The sequence below is a fragment of the Geotrypetes seraphini genome, chromosome 6 (genome assembly GCF_902459505.1).
Source record: "Geotrypetes seraphini chromosome 6, aGeoSer1.1, whole genome shotgun sequence".
Lineage (NCBI taxonomy): Eukaryota > Metazoa > Chordata > Amphibia > Gymnophiona > Dermophiidae > Geotrypetes > Geotrypetes seraphini.
Window position 1 is genome coordinate 183485214 of NC_047089.1, and position 21205 is coordinate 183506418.

At 45.3% G+C, this 21205-nt stretch overlaps 1 protein-coding gene across 6 annotated transcripts in view; it reads right to left on the minus strand.

Annotated features, from left to right (window-relative positions):
• Window positions 1–2945: 2945 nt before the first annotated feature.
• The window catches only part of TMEM150A (transmembrane protein 150A), a 74706-nt gene continuing 56446 nt past the window's right edge, over window positions 2946–21205 (minus strand). For all 6 annotated transcript variants that reach the window (XM_033949896.1, XM_033949899.1, XM_033949895.1 and 3 more), the window contains 3 exons: window positions 8463–8590; window positions 7594–7771; window positions 2946–4850 (listed from right to left, as the gene is read on the minus strand). In XM_033949896.1, coding sequence (XP_033805787.1) covers window positions 4609–4850; window positions 7594–7771; window positions 8463–8590 — 548 coding nt within the window. In that variant the 3' untranslated portion in view covers window positions 2946–4608. The remainder of the gene's footprint in view (window positions 4851–7593; window positions 7772–8462; window positions 8591–21205) is intronic.

Genomic DNA, 21205 nt, shown 5'->3' on the forward strand with positions numbered 1-21205 from the left:
CAATCCAAGCTGGACCAATGGCCTTGAGTACCGAGACAGTTGAGATGAGCCCCCCAAGCGTAGATTGAGTAATCTATCATGAGGACCTTCTGATGAGGGGGTGTTTGAAACAGTAAACCTCTGGAGTGATTTGAAGAGAGCATCCACCAGTGGAGAGACTGACTCAATGAAGGAGTTACTGTGATATGTTGAGAGAGTGGGTTGCAAGCCTGCGCCCACTGAGATGCCAGGGTCCACTGAGGAATTCTGAGATGAAGTCTGGCAAAAGGTATCACGTGAACTGTCGAGGCCATGTGACATAGGAGAACCATCATATGTCTTGCTGAAATTGTAGCCAAGGAAGACACTTTGTGGCAGAGATGAATGAGAGCATCCTGAAATTGTTGAGGAAGGAATGCTCAGAGTCAGACAGTGTCCAGGACAGATCCAATGAACTGTAAAGTCTGAGAGGTCTGGAGCTGGGATTTGGGAAAGCTGATTTTGAACCCCAAACTTTGTAGGAACCACATAGTCCGTTGGGTAACTACAATAACCCCTTGAGATGTGGAATCCTTGATGAACCAGTCGTCCAGGTACGGGAACACTTGGAGGCCATGGTTCCGCAGAGCTGCTGCTACTACCACGAGGCATTTGGTGAATACTCTTGGAGATGAAGCCAGGCTGAAAGGTAGCACTCTGTACTGAAAATGCAGATTTCCCACCCGAAATCTGAGGAACTGTCGAGAGGCTGGATAAATGGGAATGTGAGTGTAAGCCTCTTTGAGATCTAGAGAACATAACCAATCATTCTGATCTAGAAGGGGATGCCAGAGACAGCATCCAAAATTTCTCTCTTACAAGAAATTTGTTGAGGGCTCTGAGGTCCAAAATAGTCACAGATAGCCTGTCTTTTTCAGAACTAGAAAGTAACGTGAGTAAAACCCCCTGCTCTGCTGTTCCAGGGGAACTTCCTCGATGGCATAGAGATGGAGCAGAGCTTGAGCTTCCTGAAGAAGAAGGGCGGTCTGGGATGCAGTGGAAGGATACTCTCTTGGAGGCAGATCTGGAGGAACCTGAATGAAATGAAGAGAATATCCTTCCCTGATGATGGACAGCACCCAGAAGTCTGATGTAATGATCTCCCAGCATTGGTAAAAATGATGGAGATGACCTCCAATGGGAAGGGGAGAAGACAGAGGCAAAACGTTGGAGGTTATGTTCTGCATTAGATGGTCAAAAAAGCTGAGAGGCCTTAGGAGCAGCAGGAGTCTGAGGTTTCTGCTACCTCTGTTGCTGTGGTCGTTTCTTAGGAGGTGCTCTGGTATAAGGAGCTGTCCTCTGTTGGGAAACTCCGCTGATAAGATGGCAGAGGCCTGAAGCCCTTAGAGGTGGAAGGTTTAGGCTTAGGATGAATGATGGAAGCAAATGACTTCTCATGGTCAGACAACTTCTTAGATCAAACAAGTCATTGCCTTGACAAGGAATATTGGCGAGGCGATCCTGTAGATTAGAGTCCATGTCGTCAGTGCGAAGCCACGCAAGCCGGTGCATGGCCACTGAGAAGGCGGTGACTCTTGAGGAAAGCTCAAATGCATCATAGGAGGATTGAAGGAGATGCATAGGAGGATTTAGAGTAGTAATGGTATTCTGAAAATCTGTAAGACGGTGTTGAGGAACATACTTGAAATATGCAGGCAGTGTGTCAACCAAATGCTTGAAATAAGAAATGAAGATGAAGTTGTAATTCAAAACCCTGGTTGCCATCAGAGAATTCTGATACAAACTGCGCCCAAATATGTCCATGGTCCTGACCTCTCTTCCAGGAGGGTACAGTGGCATAAACCTTGGAAGGGTTGTTTCAGTGAGGACTCCACGAGAAGGGCAACTGATGTGATAATTGAGCCTTCTTGAAGCCCTTGCAATGGATCATTTGATAATGGGATTCCAGCTTACTTGGTACAGCAGGAATGGAATAAGGTGTTTCAAGGTTCTTCTTGAAAGTTTGAGAAAGAAGTCTATTAATGGGTATTTTAAGAGACTCCGCAGGAGGTCAAGACAAACCCATTTCTTCTAAATACTCAGTAGTGTATTTGGAATCAGAGCCCAAATTAATCTTGAGTTCTTTACTCATCTGACGTAGAAAAGAAGAGAAAGATATCTGTTCCAAAGTAGGCTGTTCTGGAGGGGAAGGTGACCTCGAAGCGCCTCGAAGAGCTGAAAACAAGGGTGAAGCTTCCCTGGAGTACTCACACTTGAGTCCAGCATATGCAGGTATAGATGACTCACTGGGAGATGAATGCCTCGCAGGAGAAGCAGCTGGAGTTGGTGTCCTTGACTTTGGAGTAGAAAGCCTCGAATGACCTCAAGGTGTAGAGAGACAAGGCGTGTCTCGAGAAGAGGATCTTTGTCTCAATGAATGCCTCAATGAATGCTTTGATGGCTGCCTCGACTGATGTGGAGAACTGTGCCTCAAACCAGGCAGGTCTTGTTGAGAAGAAAGTCGAGGAGTCTTTGCCCTATGCCTCGAGAAGGGTGACGCCTTATGAAAGGAATGAGGGCTGGAGGCTGGAAATCGAGATACCACAAGAGATTGAACTCCTGGTGTCGAGGCATCTCGAGGCACTGACAAGGACTCGGCTCCTTGGATAGTGTGCTTATGCTCCAGACAAGACACTCGTAAATAATCGACTCCTTGCATACAGAGTGTGGAATCCTCTCGAGGCACTCCCAAGGACTCAACTCCTTGTATAGAGAGAGAAGATTGAGCATGAGGTGCAGCCAAGGACTCAACTCCTTGTGATACTGCTGAGTGCTCAGGCTGGACTGCAGGAAGCAGAGTTGAGGCAGGAACATGTTTGGCAAGAATATTGCCCAGCTGACAATCCAAAATGGTCTGGATCAGAACCTCCAAGTGGGACTCCAAGATTGGAGGATCCGATACTGTCAGTGTAGGAATAGTCTCCGGAAAAGAGGAGAAAGAATGACCCTTCAACTTGGAGACATGCTTCTTGGGTAGTTTGATAACTACTGCTGGCACTTGACCTGAGGGAGGCAGCGAGGCAAGCGTCTCAGAACACTTAGCAGATTTACTCGAGGACAAGGATGCTCCGAATGAGGCAGACTTGATCAACGAGGTTGAAGCAGAAGGCGGAATCCAGGTGAGAGACTTGACCGGATGGGAGGTCGAGGTCAAGACCAGGGCAAGTGGATCCATATCGCCGAAAGTTTCTCCACCTGAACTCGATGACACTTGCAGGCTCGAGGTGGAAGGGTAGCACAGCGAGTACACGACTCTGGACAATGGTCAGGTCCCACATACTGAATACACCCACTTATGTGAGTCACTGAGGGAGATTGCGCGCTGGCAACGGCTACACTTCTTGAAGCCTGTGGCCAACTGGGATGTAGATGGAAAGAGGGCCTCAGCAAAATTGAAACCCACCAGCAGAGGCTGCAAAGAAAATTAAAGTCTTTAGTTTTTTTTTAAAAGAAAATGCGCAAAAACACAGCAACCCTAAAAATATAACAAAACATGAGCCGCGGTGAGAGAAGGCATGAAGTTTTGAACTGAGTTTAGCGCAGAGCGTCGAAAACCAGACTTCTCGGCTCTGTGGAAAACTGAGAACTGAAGACGCGCACCCTTGCATGGGCGGGGAGGCACTCGCGCATGCGCCATGCAGCAGTTGCAAACTTTCTAAGCTCTGCAAGCAAATCAACTTGCGAAGCTGTCCGCATTGGGGCTCCGTGGATGACATCACTCACATGTTGAGAATAGGCTGCCTGCTTGTCCTGTGATAATTAGGGTTTTCCATCCCAAAAAGAGCGAGACTGAAGGCCAAACAGCGAGATCTTCCAGATGTCCTATCCAGAATATAAATCTAAATAATATTATGTGTACTATTAAAGTTTGCAAATAGAAAAAAAATCCCAAGCTATTGGCTTTTCTTTGGAGCCTCTGTTAAGGCTGTACATAGAGTGAAGGTAGTATGCTCTTAAAATTGCCCTCTATTCAGTGGTTAAAAAATATGTGCAAAAGCTTCAGAGCAAATATACATGTAGGGGCCAGGGGAGGTAGTATACAGGAAAGTGTGCTCAGATTTCTGTTTACTATATGGGCTACTTGTCATCTCTTTGCTTTAGATTTGCCTATCAGGAAAGCAGTGATCAGGATCAGTGTATGGACACTGAAGCTCTGAGGGAGAGAAGTGGCTCAGAGTATGAAAGTGACACAGTAGTGAGTTAAGACTAGGCATTACTATTGAGACAAGTCAGCTACTATGCAAATGAGGTTTTGCTTTTCTTGCAGTCCCAATATCATTCCACAAGCTACACATACTGACCACCAGGTGGAACCATACTTCCATGGCACAGACATGTTTTGTTCTTATTAAAATTTTACATTAAAAAATAAATCCTTGGCACAGTGCAAAATTCTAAAGAAATAAACCTGCAAGTAACTGCATATGTTTAAAGAACTCTGAAATAATGCTCTCTGCTTTTTAAAAAAACAGCTTTTTGGTATAAAACAAATATACTCAAAAAGTCCAAGTCCTGACTGGCAATTAGCAGGGAGTAGAGCAGCAGGAGGGCTCTTCTTCACCTGTGCTACCACTCGCTGCTCAGCCCTGGTCAGATCATGGTAATACCCTCAGGGTTACAGTGAAGGTGGGTGGAGGTGCTGCTGCTTCCAGGGGACTTGCACGCCCTACTACTCGCGTGCTGGATGGCAGTCACTATGGTGTCCCTGGAGATGCCACCAAACTCATAGGCAAAAGTCCCATAGAAAATCAGGATGTCAATGACAAAGATCCACTCGCACACAGCAGCCAGATGCTGCAGCAGGAAGCTGTCATGAATGAAGAAGATACCACCGAGAGGGGGCAGCGGTTAAGGAAAACAGCCACAGTGAGTTATGAGCACACACACCATTCTGGAAATGCACCTCTGTCCAGCCCTGTAATTTCCTGAATACTATTCAGGCCTATGATGTACTAATCACATTTGGAGGTTTGAGAAGAGATCTGTAACAGTGTCTGTACTAGAACCCCCTTTAGTTTGCACCAGTTCCTGCTTCCCGGAAGGAAATGATACAGGAAGCTAATTGAATGTGCAGGTCGGCTCTGCAGTCTTTTAGGTGCCAAGCCTGTTGGAAAGTGTCATGGAAATCACATGAGATGTACAGATGATCTCAGTCTGCAAGGCTGTATAACTGCATCCAGTATTAGCCCTGGCCAGAGGTTCCTTGCATACCAACGCCTCTTGTACCAACATCAGAGAATTAGCGTATGATGGGTAGTACTGTAACCAAGTATTTTACACCCTACAAACCCCGTTTGGGGGAGGAGAGGAAAGGTTTGAATTGTGATCCTACATCTATTTACGGGGACACTCGAAGTTACAGAGAAATATTTTTTTTAAAACCAATAGGAGGAAATATTTTTCACTCAGAGAATATTAAGCTCTGGAATGCATTGCCAGAGGTTGTGGTAAGAGCAGATAGCGTAGCTGGTTTTAAGAAAAGTTGGACAATTTCCTGGAGGAAAAGTCCATCGTCTGTTAATGAGAAAGATACTATTTTCCCTGGATTGGTAGCATGGAATGTTGCTACTCCTTGAGTTTTGGCCAGGTACTAGTAACCTGGATTGGCCACCATGAGAATGGGCTACTGGGCTTGATGGACCATTGGTCTGACCTAGTAAGGCTATTCTTATGTTCCTATGTACATCTTTAGAGCACTAAGGGCAGTGATAAATTTAATAATAATAACGGTTTATATACCGCAGGACCGTGAAGTTCTATGCGGTTTACAATGATTATAAAAAATGTTACAAATTGAGTAGAATTGACATAGTTAATATCTATTGTTTAGCAGTTCTAGAGATCTGGTATTGAGAGAGAGATTGTGCGAATCAGTTTCCTATGTACTTTTGGAACAGATATGTTTTCAGTTGTCTCCTAAATTCCCTATATGTATTGGCAAGCGTAAGTAGTTGTTTCAGATCGTTGCCCCATAATGCTGCTTGATAAGAGAGAAGATGTTGGTGATGAATTTTGAATTTACATCCTCTAACCGGGGGGTAAACAAAATTCAAGTTTGAGGTATGTCTATTGGTTGAAAAGGAGAATAGGTCGGTTATGTATTTGGGGACTAGACCTAATAGAACCTTGAAGCAAAAGCAGCCGAACTTAAACCAACCAATGCAGGAGTCAGTAGGAGGGAGTTATGAGATCGAACTTCGTCAACCCGAAGATCAGTCTGACTGATGCATTCTGCACCAGTTGCAATCGCCGCATATTCTTCTGGGAAATTGCCAGATAGGCGATGTTGCAGTAATCCAGTTGGATCAGTATGAGGGATTGTACCAGGATTGTAAATGATGGTGCGTCAAAATATGCTCTAATGCAGGGGTCTCAAAGTCCCTCCTCAAGGGCCGCAATCCAGTCGGGTTTTCAGGATTTCCCCAATGAATATGCATGAGATCTATGTGCATGCACTGCTTTCAATGCATATTCATTGGGGAAATCCTGAAAACCCGACTGGATTGCAGCCCTCGAGGAAGGACTTTGAGACCTCTGCTCTAATGGATCGAAGCTTCCAGAGAGTAAAAAAAACTTTTTTGACCAAAGAGTCTACCTGGTCTTTCATGGTTAGGCCCTGGTCCAGCGTTACGCCCAGTACCTTCAGAGTGGGTTGAATGGGGTAACTAAGATTGTTGATGCGTAGTGGAGTTGTAGTATCTACTGGGTGTGGCGAAGCTATGAAGAATTTTTTTTTTTCTGAATTGAGCTTCAGTCTAAATTCAATCATCCATTGTTCCATCGAGTTTAGTGCTTCTGTTGCCATGGGAGTAACTTCTGAGAGAGAGGTGGTGAATGGGATGATGATCGTAAAGTCGTCTGCATAACTGAATAATTTTATTCCTAGTTGGGACAGTTGTGCACCTAATGTTGACATGTAAACACTGAAAAGTAATGGGGATAGTGGTGACCCCTGTGGGACGCCAGATGGGTTACTCCAGGTGTCCGAGAGATTGCAATCAAAACAAACTTGATAGGTGCGGGATATAAGGAAGCCTCGGAACCAGTCTAACACCTCTCCTCTGATACCAATTGCGTCTAAGCATTGTAGCAATTTCCCATGGTCTACTAAGTCAAAGGCGGAACTTATGTCAAATTGCATAATCAGGGCATTGAGGCCTCTACTAAACAAGGAGCGTAAGTTATCTAATATGGCTGCAATTACTGTCTCAGTGCTAAATAAAGGTCTGAAACTAGATTGGGTTTCATGTAGGAGAGAGAACTGGTCAATATATTCCATCAATTGGGTGTGCACTAATCCTTCCATGATTTTTACAAACAATGGAATGGAAGCTACTGGTCTGTAGTTGGTTACTAATGCTAGTGATTCTTTACGATTTTTTGGAATTGAAGTTATTATAATGTGACCATTATTCATAGGGAGTTTTCCGTTTTTTAAATTTTCAGAGAAAGTTTTGTAGATTCTACACCCTCTCCCTTCAACATCGTCTTTGCCCACCACATCTGTCCCTCCCCATTACTTACTTCCCAACTCCCTCCCCATCACCATGCTGCATTGTGAAAAAAAAAGGATACTGAAGACCAGCGATATTAAGGCCAGGGCAGAGAGAGTGACCCTGACATGTGCCATCCAGAGGTCAAGCGTGGTGGCAGCAATGTGGTACGTCAGGACACACTGTAGGCATACAAACAGCAAACCTGCTGGGAAGGCAACTCCAGCTCCGATATAATGCAAAGACTTGGCATAGTCAACCTGTGGAAGAAATGATTAGTACTGCTTAAACACAGGGAGACAACATCCTGGCCAAACAAGACCTACATTTCCCACGCCTTGTAGATGTCAGCTTCTTCCCATGGTTGGAAGCCCCGTGCTGGAAAATCCATGCCATCACTCCTAAGAACTGGCAGAGATCCAGTCTGTTACACTAAAATTGAGCTCCTACAAAAGGCTGCAATGTTCCAAGATACCGTGGGACTGCAAAGTCACTGAAGGAATCTGAACTGGGTAAGTGGCCAATTTTATTTGGGGCATAAAAATAATACAGCACTGACCCTTCTAGGCTAGAAGCATTTCCTTCTGTTGCTAATTGTTAGACTCAAAATGCTCAGTGTGCAGTTCTATGAAGTTCACAGCAATAGCAGAGAAATCACTAGGAAGTGCTCAGCTCCCATCTTTGATATGGGCAAGTTGCCCATTCAACTTAGACAGTGAGCTGGAACAGAATTTAAGGAAAGTCAAACTTCACAACTGTACCAGTATTTTGAACTAAGTCAACCACAGCATTACAGCACCTTTGAAAATAGAGGTGAGGAATTCCAAGCAAAAAAGTCAAGACGTCACTGAATTCCTTTCACTGCAAAGTGACTAGATGGTGAAGTAGTTACATAAGCTGATCTCTCTGCCCCGTGGGATGTGCCTGGGAAGAGATCAGGCAAGGACACACCTGAAAATTGCCCACTATGATGAGCCCAGCAGCATTGGTGCAGCCAGCTATGAGTGCTGTGGTGTTCACCCAGGACCGATGGCTCTGCTCAAGCACCTGACTGTAGCGCAGGACACATATCAGCACCACTGCAAGAGGAGAGATAGTGTAGTTAGAGGAGAGCCAGGGGTGGGAGAGAAAGACTGAGGAGAAAGAATGAGGGGGGTATATATTACAGAGCCAGGAAAGTTAGTGTGAATTTCACAAAAAGGAGTTATAGGTACACTTGATGGCTTATAAAAGAGAGAATCCTTAAGTGTATAAATCAATGTTCATCATTGCATAGCCCGAAGACCAGTGGCAACCCTCTAACCCGACCCTAAGTGTGGCCTCTGACTCTTCTTCCCCTCCCCCACAAGTCTTGCTATTTGGCAATACATCTATATCAAGTCTGTTTTCTATATTACTTCTACTATTCAATTCCAAGTTTCAGCTATGTGTTGTCTGAGTTCCTTTACTCTTCTCATAGATCTGAGAGCAGTCTAGGAGATTGGGCATTGAACAGCTCAAACTTGCTGAGGCATGTAGTGATAAGAAAAAGTCGCCGTTCCAGAGGAGCACAGCCCACAAGCCTTTAGAGCACATATTTTAAAACTGTAGCAACTAGGGGTGGGGGAGCCAGCTTGAAGGGGTTGGAAATAGAGACAGGGTTAAGTGACCAACTAGTGAGGCTTGGAACTAGCTGGGATAGAACTGGAAGGCAATATGCTCAGAGAACAGACAGAAAATGTTTGGGGGGGGGGGGGGGGAGTGGATGAACTTAGGAAAAGAAAATGTGCACGGTAGACTAGAATATTTTAGTTAAACACAAGTTTCTCCAAATGTGCCTGAGCAAACAGGGGAACCTGATTAGGACAGCTGCATTATTGGAGGACGACTCCCACGCTGTACATCCTTGGCTCTCACACTGAAATGCTTATTTTTTGACATGCCAACAATCACTGGTATAAGCCACATGTGCTGAATAAATTTTTAAAAGATAATAATTAAAATTTTACATACTGCAAGAGCTCCCCTACCTCTGTATGTCCTGTTTGTACAAACTAGATTGTAAGCTCTTCAGAGCAGGGACAGTCTATTACATGCCAAAGGAACAGCACCGCATACTCCTTTCAGCGCTTTAGAAATGTTAAATAGTAGGCCTCCATGTGGTATAAATTAATATCGGAATATTTGAACAAAAAAACAAAAACTAGTCGAGACATTTGGAGCACTGAGATTAAGCAGCAGATTTCTGCTTCTCAATGGCCACGGATTTGGACTTGGAGGATGAGCTGTACAGCGTCAGCATCTATGAGACAAACATGGGTTTTTTTTTTTGTTACATAGAAGTTTCTGGACCCTGTTCGTTTGCAGAAATTAGATAGTTCTAAATCTAACAGATGCTTTGCACTGTCATCTAGACATAGGGCTCCTTTTACGAAGCCAAACTAGCAGGTTTAACGTGTGTGACTTTTCATCATGCGCTAACCCCTGCGCTGGCCGAAAAACTACCACCTGCTCAAGAGGAGGCGGTAGCGGTTAGCGCGCGCTATTACGCGCATTAAACCACTAACGCGTCTTCATAAAAGGAGCCCTTAGGGACACTGGATCATTTGTTGTTCTATTGTCCTTTGATACTCAACTTTTGGAGGTCAATATGGGGACAGATTAATACCATACTGGAGTCATCGATTCCATTGACATATGATGTACTCATATGTGGGATGATATTGCATCTTAGACCCCCATAGGATAGATATAGATGTTGGCTTTTCCTTATTATGACCGGGATAGCCATACAAATGGTTACTTAATTGGAAAAATCGGGATCGCCTTAGTTTTACTTTTTGGTGGGCGAACTTATGCTTATTACACAAGTATGAGAAGATGAATGCTGACACGTTGGGGCATAATAAGTTATTCAAATTAGTTTGGGGTCCACTGATGTCTTTTGTGGCTTCGATATACTGGTAGTTGTTTTTTAGTTTTTTATTTTCTGTTGTTTTAGTACACAGTACACACACATCCAGGGGAGGGAGGGGGGGAGGTATTTCTTTTGTCTGGTTTTATTCCCTGATGAATATGTTGGATGGGAGAGGGGTTTTTATTTTTTCTGTATTATTATTGATTGATTATAAGTGCTTATTATGATTATTAATATATGTATGCACTGTATATTGTTTTGCACTTTTGTTAGCTTTGAAAACTTAATAAAGATAAAAAAAAGAAATGTTAAATAGTAGTAGTATATAAGAATTTAAAAAATTGTTTAATTAAAAAAAAAAAAAAAATAACCATATACCAGGGTGGTGGCAGTAGCAAAACTCCCTTAAATCACTTCCTTACTGAGAAAGTGCAGCAAAAATATAACGGAAGAACCTTTATACCAAAATCCCTCTGCTTCTTTAATGAAGTTTGGAAGCACTATTAATCCTAGGCCATGAACTCAGGACTATACTGAGCCTTAATTGTGCCCTGTCCTGTGTAAAGTGCTCTCCTGCATTGCATCTATGAGGAGACAATGGATTGGGAGAAAATTTGATGTCCTCACCTACCTTGTACCACTCAGCCCTGCACATACTTAATGATGGAGGAAAACCGCCCTAACTGCACTCAGTTACTGGGGTTTCTATGGAACTGTGCATTTCTTGGTACATTGGACACGGGAGGGGAATTGAGGAGTGTTTAACCAAGCCCAGAGAGGATAGGGTCAAACTTTTCACCCACAGAAGGCGGCACAACTGATAAGCCTTCTGCTACTTGGCTGAGATTAACATTACATTTAGGCCAAGCAGTGGCATACCAAGGGGGGGGAGGGGGGGAAATCCACCCCGGGTGCAGCCTTAGGGGGGTGCACAGCCAGCCCGGTCCCTATCGCGCTCCCACCCTCCCAGCGAGAGCAGCAAACCTAACCTCCAGTAGTGTCAGCTTCTTCGCGGCTTTCTCCTCCCTCTTCCACGTCACTGATGACGTCATCAGCGACGCTGCACCGGCAGGAGAAAGTCGCGAAGCAGCCGACGCTACTGGAGGGAGGTTTGCTGCTCTCGCTGGGAGGGTCGGAAAGGTTCACTTGGGGGGGGAGAGATAGGAGGGTCAGCGGGGGTTCGGCTGGGAGGGGAGAGAAGCGGTCTGCCTTGGGTGCTCCAAGGCCTGGTGCCATTATCTTCTTCGAGCAGCAGCAGCGTTTACAATTTGCTGCTGTTGCTGGCTTCAGGCCTTCTTCTCTGCCGGGTCCTGCCTACTTCCTGTTTTCATGAAGACAGGACCCGACAGAGAGGAAGGCCTGAAGCCGGCAACAGCAGTGAATTGTGAATACTGCTGCTGCCCGAAGAAGTTTAGGACACCAGGCCTTGGGTGACAGAAGGAGGAAAGGGAGCAGAGGGGGAGAGAATTGGGGATAGTGTTGCTCTACCCAACTGGAGGGAATGAAAGGAGATGCCAGGGCTTAAAGGGAAGAAGAGACGCCAGGGCATGGAGGGAAGGAGGAAGTTATACCAGATCAAGGGAAAAGGAAGGGGGAAAGGAAGGAGGAGATGTCAGAGCATGGAGGGGGAGGGAGAGATGGAAGAAAAGGAAAGGAGAGAGATGCCAGGAATCAGGGAAGGGATGATGCCAGACTGTGAGGTGGGAAGGAAAGAAAGGAGAAGAGAGAGATGCCAGAGCATAGGGGAGGGGGCGTGACAGAGAGAGAAAAACGGAGAGGTGACAGAGTTGAAATCAATCATGTACAAAGGAGAGAAGAGGCACAGGATAGATAGTTTATGGAAGGAGCATAGAAAGAGGGAAGATGCCATATGGAAGAGAGAGAGAGAGTGCACACTGGATAGAAAGAGCACAGAGGGCAGTAAATGGAAGGGGCGAGATAGAGGGTGAACAGTAGATGGAAGGGGTAGAGAGAGGGAAACAGACACTGAATGGAAGTGTATGGGAGAGGAAGGACAGCTGCTGAATGGAAGTGTGAGGGAAAGGGGGAGCAGATGCTGGAAGGAAGTAGGGAGGAGAAAGAAAAAAAGGGCACATGCAGGACTGAGGGAAGAGGATAGAGTTAGTTACTGGAAGGAGTGAGGGAAAGAGGTGGCAAGATATAGGTAGACACAGTGAAAGAGGGAAATTGAGGACTGAATAGTAAAAAAGAATTTAGACAAAGGCAGAAAATAAATTGAGAAGGAAGACCAGGGAAGAATAGGAGGAAAGGAGCGGAGAGAGAGATGCCAGAGCAGGGGAGATGAGAGGGACAGATACCAGACCAATGGGGTGAAAGGAGAGATGGAAGGGGGAGGCATACAGTTTCTGGAAGGGGCATAGAAGGAGAGACGATGCCATATAGGGGCAGAGAAATGGCAAGACAGTGGATGGAAGGAAGAGAGTAACAAGAAGATGAGAAAAGCAGAAACCAGAGAAGACAAAGGTAGAACAAAAATTTTCTATTTATTTATTACTTTAGGAGACATGTGTCACTGTTTCTGTGGTATTGCATTGTATGCAGAGTCCAGCTTCTTGCTGGTTCAATTTAACCTTTGTCTATGTATTTCTATTTTATCCCCCCTTTTATAAAACTGGAGTGTTTTTTAGCGCCAGCCTGATGCTCAGAATTCTATGAGCATCAGAGCTGTTACCACCGTGGCTAAAATCCACACTACAGTTTTGTAAAAGGGGGAGGGGTAAGTTTGTGATTACTTATTCCATACTAGGCGAAGGTGTTTTCTGTGTTCTGTGTATTCGAAAGGCATGGTTTTCTGTTAGGATTGACTGCAGGATTGATCTGTATTAGTCCGGCTTGTTTAGTTTTACAATGGGTGTATTGCTGTTGTACTTCTCACTGCAGTATGTAAGATGCTGCCTTTTCCTAGGTACTCATATGTGACATGTGGCTTGTTACTAAAAATCATGTTTTTCGTATAGATGGGGGGGGGGGCAAAAAATGATGGGCCCCGGGTGTCACACATGCTAGATACGCCACTGAGGCCAAGGGTTCTTGGGATTTGAGGGAGTGGGAAAATTATCAGATAGTCTTTGGTTGATACTCTACAAAAAAAGCCTCATTCAGAAGATGGAGAAATATGGCATTTTTTTACCCTAAACCTGTATGTGAGGCAGAGGTAAGCAACCAAAAACAGAACATTAGAACGGATTAAAGATAAAACAGTTTCCTGGCTCTGAAGGGAAAAGAAAGGGGGTAGGAGATGCTGTGCCTCTGAAGCAGAGAAATACTGGAACAAAAAAAAAAATAAAAATAAAAAGGCAAGCAAGTTATCAATCATATTATGGGTTCTGGTTTAATAAATATTTTAACACTTTCAAGTCTTAAGTTATTGTACTTTTTGACATTAATAGTCATTGTATGCCCCAAGGTGTCTGTCAGTAGCTGGGTGGGAACATCTGGAATAAGAATAAGCAATGAGCAAAACTGAATGCAGCTATATCAAGGGCAACAAACTTTTATTTGGGACCATCTCTTGCATGTTTGTTGTACAGTGCTGCATGCGTCTGGTAGCACTTTAGAAATAATAAATAGTAGTAGTAATAGTAAGAACACTTCTCCCTCCGTATTTGCGGTTTCCGTATCTGTGGATTCGCTTATTCATGATTTTTCAGCTGATGACTCCGCCCCCTAATTTTTTGTCACTGAATCCGGCGTTTCACATTGGAAATCACTGCTCCCGGTGATTCCTGAAGGAAATTGGTGCTTCCGGCGTTGTACGGAGCAAATCGCAGGTTGAGTTATTCACGGTTTATTTTACGGAAAAACCGCAAACATCATGCAAAAAGTTATTCGTGGTTTTTCGGTATTCACGGCTATGTTCTGCCCGCATCCCCCGCGAATATGGAAGGAGAAGTGTAAATGAGAGAGAGGAAAAGAGGCTACTCTGGTTTTTAAAACTAGTAGCTGAACAGTTAAGGAAAAAGAGGCTAGCCTGTACAAGCTTTAAGAGATCACAGAAATAAAAACTGGAGAAACCTGGGGAAGCTGGGAAAGTAGCCAGGAAAAATATATATAAACAGAATGGGTAAACATGAATTGCTTGTTACTCTTTCCAAAAATACTAGGACTAGGGGACATGCAATGAAGCTTTTAAGTAGTACATTTATATCAAAACAGAGACAATATTTATTCACCCAGTGTGTAATTAAATTCTGTAATTCATTGCCAGATAATACAATGAAAGCAGTTAGCTTAGCAGGGTTTAAACAATGATTGGATAATTTCCTAAAAGAAAAGTCCATAAGCCATTATTAAGACAGATTTGGGAAAATTCACTGCTTATGTCTAGGATAAGCAGCATAAAATCTGTTTTACTCTTTGGGATCTTGCCAGGTACTTGTGATCTGGATTGGCCACTGTTGGAAACAAGTATAAGAGGGTGGGGGAAGGACAAGAATTAGATGCATGTTAACAGAAGATGTACAAAACTGGCACTGAAAAATTCAATGATGAAAGCCAGGAATATATAGAGGCTGACAAAAGAGGGCATGGAACTGCTCAACATTTCTGTTCTGCGCTCACAGATGGAGGGCCATTACTAGGAATGAAAGCCAGAAAGACCTTGAATGATTTTCAAAAAATTAGCTAGCTCCTCATGAACAAACTAAGGGCCAAACATCAAAGAGTTTTAACGGAATTTAAGAGATGTTTTTGCAGTCCTGCTGTCTGACTTTTCCAAACATTTAAAGTCAGGAGTGCTCCCAGAGGGCTAGAGACAGACAGATGTGATTTCCTCTCTACAAAAGCAGCCTGGGAACTACAAGTCTGTTAGACTGCTCTCTGTGATAATAATGGAAGTCTCCTAAAAATGAACAGTACAGTTTCTGAATTGATGCATTACAGGTAGGGTTACCAGATGTCTGGGAAAACCTAGACATGTTCTCTTTTTCGAGGACTATCCGGGCGCCCAGACGGTTTTTAAAAAATGGGGGAGTCTGTCTAGGTTTAGCTGGCTCTCCCGACTCCCCCACCTACCTCCACCCCAGGCACGGCTGCTGTAATTAACGAGCAGCCAGCAGCAGTAACAACAACAAGGTAAGTCTGCAGCCACCAGCCTGCTCCAGAAGCCGCCTCTCTGCAGTGACTTCCTATTCCTGCATAAGCGGGACTTGCAGAGAGACAGCTTCCGGGGCAGGCCAGTGGCAGCAGGCTTGCCCCTTGTCGCTACTGCTGCCGGCTGCCCAAAGATTAATTACAGTTGCTGGGCCCAGGGAAGAGGTAAGTGGGGGAGTCGGGAGCTAGAAAGCAGCGTCATAAGAAGGAGGGGAGCGAGGGAGGCTGGAGAAATTTCATGGATGGAAGGCTGGAGAAACATTATGGAAAGGAGAGAGTGCTTGAGAAAAGAGCTTACAGTAGGGTAGTGCTAGAGAGACACACACATACACACCCTGTGATATCCTGCCTATCTGTCCAAATTAGATTGTAAGCTCTTCTGAGAAGGGACCATCAATTGAATGTTAAATGCTTCATATGCCTTTCAGTGCTATAGAAATGACAAGTAGTAGTAGTAGTGACAGAGAGAGAAAGAGAAAAAGAGTGAAAGACAGAGAATGAGAGAGAGAGAGAGTATGTGAGAGAGAGAGAGAGAGAAAGTATGTGTGAGAGAGAGTATGTGAGAGAAAGAGAAGCATTAAAAGGGGAAGGGGGACCAAAGAAGTGGGTGGACTGTGGACAGGATCATGTGTACTTTTTTTATCTTCACAAATATGGTAACCCTAATTACATGATCCAAGGTAGCATGGCTTTGCTAGAGATAACTATTCAAAAAGGATCAATTTCTTTGGATAACCAGAGAGCGCTAGCTGTGATGGTCTTACATTTCAGCAAGGCCTGACACATTACACATGGGCAACTTGTACATAAGCTGAACATTCTTGTTATGGACACTAAAATGATGGACTGAGTTAAGAAACTTGCGAGGAGACAAAAGTGTAGTGGTAAATGGAATTCAGTCAGAGGATAAGGGCAAAACCAGTGGCCAAAATGTAAGGCCTACTTTTTCACAATGGCTTTTGAATCAACATCTTCATAATCTCAATTTTACTTATAAACCAGAGCAATCTTTTTATCTTTTACCATTTGTCATTTTCCATCTCTTTTTAACTTATAATATTTTGTAATCTTCCTCCACCCCTTGTATTTGTTGGTTTGGTTTTATTTTATTTTACTAATCTTATAGCCCGTTACATTAACGGGTTCTAGAATATATGTGTGTGTGTCTCTCTTTATTTCTTTCTTTCTCTCTCCTTAGCCGCTTTCTTTCTTTCTGTCTTTCTTTTTCCTTGGCTGTCCATCACCACCCCTTGCCTGCTCGCCCTGTCCATTCTCCCTTCCTTTTACCTCCCCTGTGTCCACCACCACCCCTTCACTGCTCTCCTTATGCAGCAGCAGCCCTTCTCCCTTTGTTTTACCTCCCCCTGTCCATCAGCACCTCTTTCCTTCTCCCCCTGTCCAGCAGTAGGCGTCCCTTCCTTTTTCTCCCACCCTCCTCCTTCTTATCCCTATGATACACTTACCTTGCTCTGCCCCTGATCAGAGGTTCCCGACAGTCGCCCAGTTGCACCCATTTGAAAAGTTCCTTCTGCCGCATCCCGCACCCCTCCTGACACGACTCCCGCTGTCTTTCTTTCTGTCTGTCTCTGTCCCTGGCCCCCTTTGTCTGTTTGTCTTTCTGTATATCTCCCTGCCCCTGTGACTTTCTTATTTTCTTTCTGTCTCCCTTCCTCCCTCTGTCTGTCTGTCCGAAACAGCATTCCCTCCCCCTCCATTTCCTTTCCCCCACACCAGTTCCCTGTGCACCTGCCCCTGTGTCTTCTTTTCTTTCTCCCTTCCTCCCTCTGTCTGTCTGTCCAAAGCAGCATTCCCTCCCCCTCCATTTCCCTCCCCCCACACCAGTTCCCTGTGCATCTGCCCCTGTGTCTTTCTTCTTTTCTTTCTGTCTCCCTTCCTCCCTCTGTCTGTCTGTCCAAAGCAGCATTCCCTCCCCCCACACCAGTTCCCTGTGCCTGCATTAGCGTTTCCTCTACCCCCTTTCCCTTCCCACAGTCGCGACTACAAACGCGGGCCCGAGTCCTTTGCCGCCCCCCCCCTTCTCTTCCCGCAGGCCCAACTACACATGGTGATTCAAGCAGCATGTGCAGCAGTCTTCACATGCTGCTTCGGGTGCTTCTACTGCCCTGATTTACTCTGGCACGTCCGGAGCAAATCAGGGCAGTAGAAGGGCCCGAAGCAGTGTGTGAAGACTGCTGCTTAAATCGCCAGTCGGGTCCGCGGTAAGGGAAGGGGGGGGGGCGGCAAATGAGTCGGGTCCCGGGCAGCGGAAAGTTGCTGGGCTCCTTGATGGGGGCGCTGAGTGGCCGCGATCCCACTCCTCCCAGACACCCCCCCCCTCCTCTGGAGGAACGGATATCGGCGGTTACAGCCGCTGGCTTCGGCGTCTTCTATCCACTGCGGCCAACCCTAGCGTAAAGAGGAAGTAGTCAGTGAGGGCGGCCTGCAGTGGGCAGAAGACAGCAAAGCCAGCGTTCTCTTCATTTAAAAGCGGGTGAGCCGGCGAGAAGGAGGAGGTGGTGGTTTTGGCAGTGAGTGAGGGCGGGAGGGGGGAGTCGCCGGCTGTGCTGTGCTTTCCCGAGCGCAGTGGCGCTGCTGTTGGTGTCAGAGCTCGCCGCCTTGGTGGAGAGTAGGGAGGCTGTTGTGAGGTAATATGCGCGCATGCGCACTCGTGCGGCCACATCCCGACAGAAAAGGGATCAGGGAACACGCTTGTCGCGAGTGCGCATGCGCGGGCTAGCATTTTATTATATAGATTACAATGTCTAGTGTTTTAGAAATGTCCCCTCCCTTGCTTTTTACATAGATTTTACTTTTTGTTAATATATGCAGTATATCAAATAAACTGAACTGGTCCTTGGGTCTAGTTCTTTTCAACCTTTTTTTTCTTTTTTCAAGAGTTTGTGGAAGGGTTCTCAGGAAAGATCTGCCTCTTGCTAATCATACTGAAGTCTACTGCATTGTAGACACGCTGGGCAGAGTAGATACCATTAGGGGAGAAATCTAGAAATGCTTGAGGAAAGGTCTAGAACTGGTCACTTAAAAATTTAATGCTAAAGAAAAAGCAATAAAAACCGCAGGACTATTTATTTGGGCTACAAATCCCACACAGCAGTGCTTCTCAACCCTCTCCAGGAGACAGACCTAGCCAATCAGGTTTTCTTGATTACTACCATAAATATCATGAGAAATTTGCATATTGTAGAGGCCACTATGTGTAAATCAGTCTCTTGCTTATTCACTATCGTAACCATGAAAACCCAAGGAGCATTGTATAGGGGAGAATAGTTTTGGGTAGGAAACCAGGGTGAGATCTGAGAATGATCGCATCCATTGACTCAACAGATAGAAAAGGTAATGGCAAAAGGACAGAGAAACAGAGACAGGAGGGAGCGACGATGGTGCTTCTGTATGGCACTGTACCTTCTAAAACAAATAAATAGGGTGGAGTCAGTCCAGAGGGCAACTACTAAAATAATCACTCTGAAGTGATCAGGCAGAGTACGGTACAAGGATTCAAACAGGGATTGGATGGATTCCTGAGGGATAAAGGGATCGTGGGATACTGAGGGAGGAGCTGGGATGTAACACAAGTATAGGAAGTTAACCAGGTAATGAGTATAAACCAACCAGGTCGTGCATGTGCAAGACCGGAGGGCTAGGACTTTGATAGGAAGGCAGGACTTAAATGGGAAACCAAGGTGGCAAGGGAGCCCCTTCTGATGATGCAGACAGGTCTTGACCTGTTTAGGCCGCCGCGGGAGCGGACTGCTGGGCGGGATGGACCTGTGGTCTGACCCGGCAGAGGCACTGCTTATGTTCTTAGTCTTCTTAAACTATATGGGACAGACTTAAAAAGAACATGAGAGCACAAAAGGTAAGACTTTCAATGGAAAGAAAACTCTGCAATGAGTGGTCAGAGGGTGAAAGGAGAGAGCCGCAGGTATAATCTAAGGAAATATTTATTTCCATAAAAGGCGACCTTGCAGTGGTGGTGGAGACAAAGTACTGAATTTAAAAAAGCAAGCCACAAGCGCAGAGGACCTGTGAGGCAAGGGGAAGGAATTGTAGAGCGTAGTAGTTGGTGTGGATGAGCGCAGATCCAGCTTAATTAGGCAGACTAGGTTAGTTGTCTAGAGTGCCAGTGAGCTACTGCAATCAAAAGCAAATCAAACTGTTCTTAATGGCTAAAGAAACTCATGAGCTATCAGTGTGCATTTCTACCTACATGGCTTTTGGAATTGCCCTCGTATTTATATCTTCAGTATTTAAAGTAACACGTAAAATACTTGATTATTTGAATTTACAGGATTGTTCCAAGGTGGTTTGAGGGCACTTATGTTTATTGAGTTTAATTATCAAAAGGGATGTTTAAGAGTCTGAACAACTGAAAGGGGGTGGAAGCAAGCCTGAACATTCATGCAAGGCATCTAATATCTTTGCATTAGCCCTGGTATTTATGGTCTTTACCTGCCATCATTTCTGAGTTTACTTTGAATGTGCTGAGGATCAGAAAGGGTAGAGAGATGACAGGTCAAATCCCAGGTCAACCAGATATAAAAACAAATTAAAATGAACACAGTGCACTGGCGGGCAATGGCAAAGTGCTTTCACTCTGGAGTGGAAGTGTAGCTCAATGATTAAAGCACAAAAATCAGGGTTCAAATCATGCTTGGGATTATAGACAAGTTTCTTTCCCCAGTTTCTTACCATCTACCTATTGTACTATCTGAATTGTATTTGACCAGAGTTTGTATTTTGAAAGATCAATATTTCAATCTAAACTTGAAGACCAGATCTAAAACATGGGACTGACCAATTTCTTTGCATGTACTGATGTGATTGACTTGTATAATCTACAACAGTGTTTCTCAACACACGGTACGCGTACCCTTGGGTGTATGCGGGCCACTTGTTGGGGGTATGCGGCCTGGCTGCCAGCAGGGATCCCTCTCTGCCTACCCACCCGCTGCTGAAGCCACTGCCGGGGATCTCTCCATTCCTCTTTCACCATCCCCCCACCCCCACTTCATTGGAGCCGGACTGGCTCCCTTCTCCCCCAGCAGCACTCCGTGCAGGGATGCAAGCACGCTCACATGCTTTGTAGCTGATCCGGAACCTTCTCTCCAACATTAGAATTGATGTTAGAGGGAAGACTTGTGGGCCAGCTACGTGCAGCGTGTGAATCGCTGCAAGCGTCGAACCTGCACGAAGTTGCTGCTGGGGGAGGATGGAGTAAGTCCAGCTCCAACGAAATAACAGGGTCGGCTTCGGGGGTGGGAGGTGGTGCAGCAGGCTGGAAGACAGGCAGGGAGGGATTCTCAGCAGAGGCTCCAGCAGAGGGCGGGGCAGGCAGCGATCCTTGGCGGCGTCTGCGGCTTCTGTGGACAGGTCAGCTTCAGGGAGGGGGGGAAGGCAGGCAGGGATCTCTGGCGTGCAACTTAATTTTGGGACAAAGCTGGAAGGCAGGGAGGGGGCACAAACTCAACACAGAAGGAAGTGAAGGGGCATAAACATTGGACACAGAAGGGAGGGAATACGAGACTCATAGCCTGCTTGGCTGTATGAGAACCTGAGTCTAGCATTGTTCTCCCATCAAGTTTTCACCCTTTATTTCTAACAATCTAACACAGCTTAGTTTTATATCTAAGTCTGGAGAACGGTGTTATTTCCACAAGGTGTGGACACA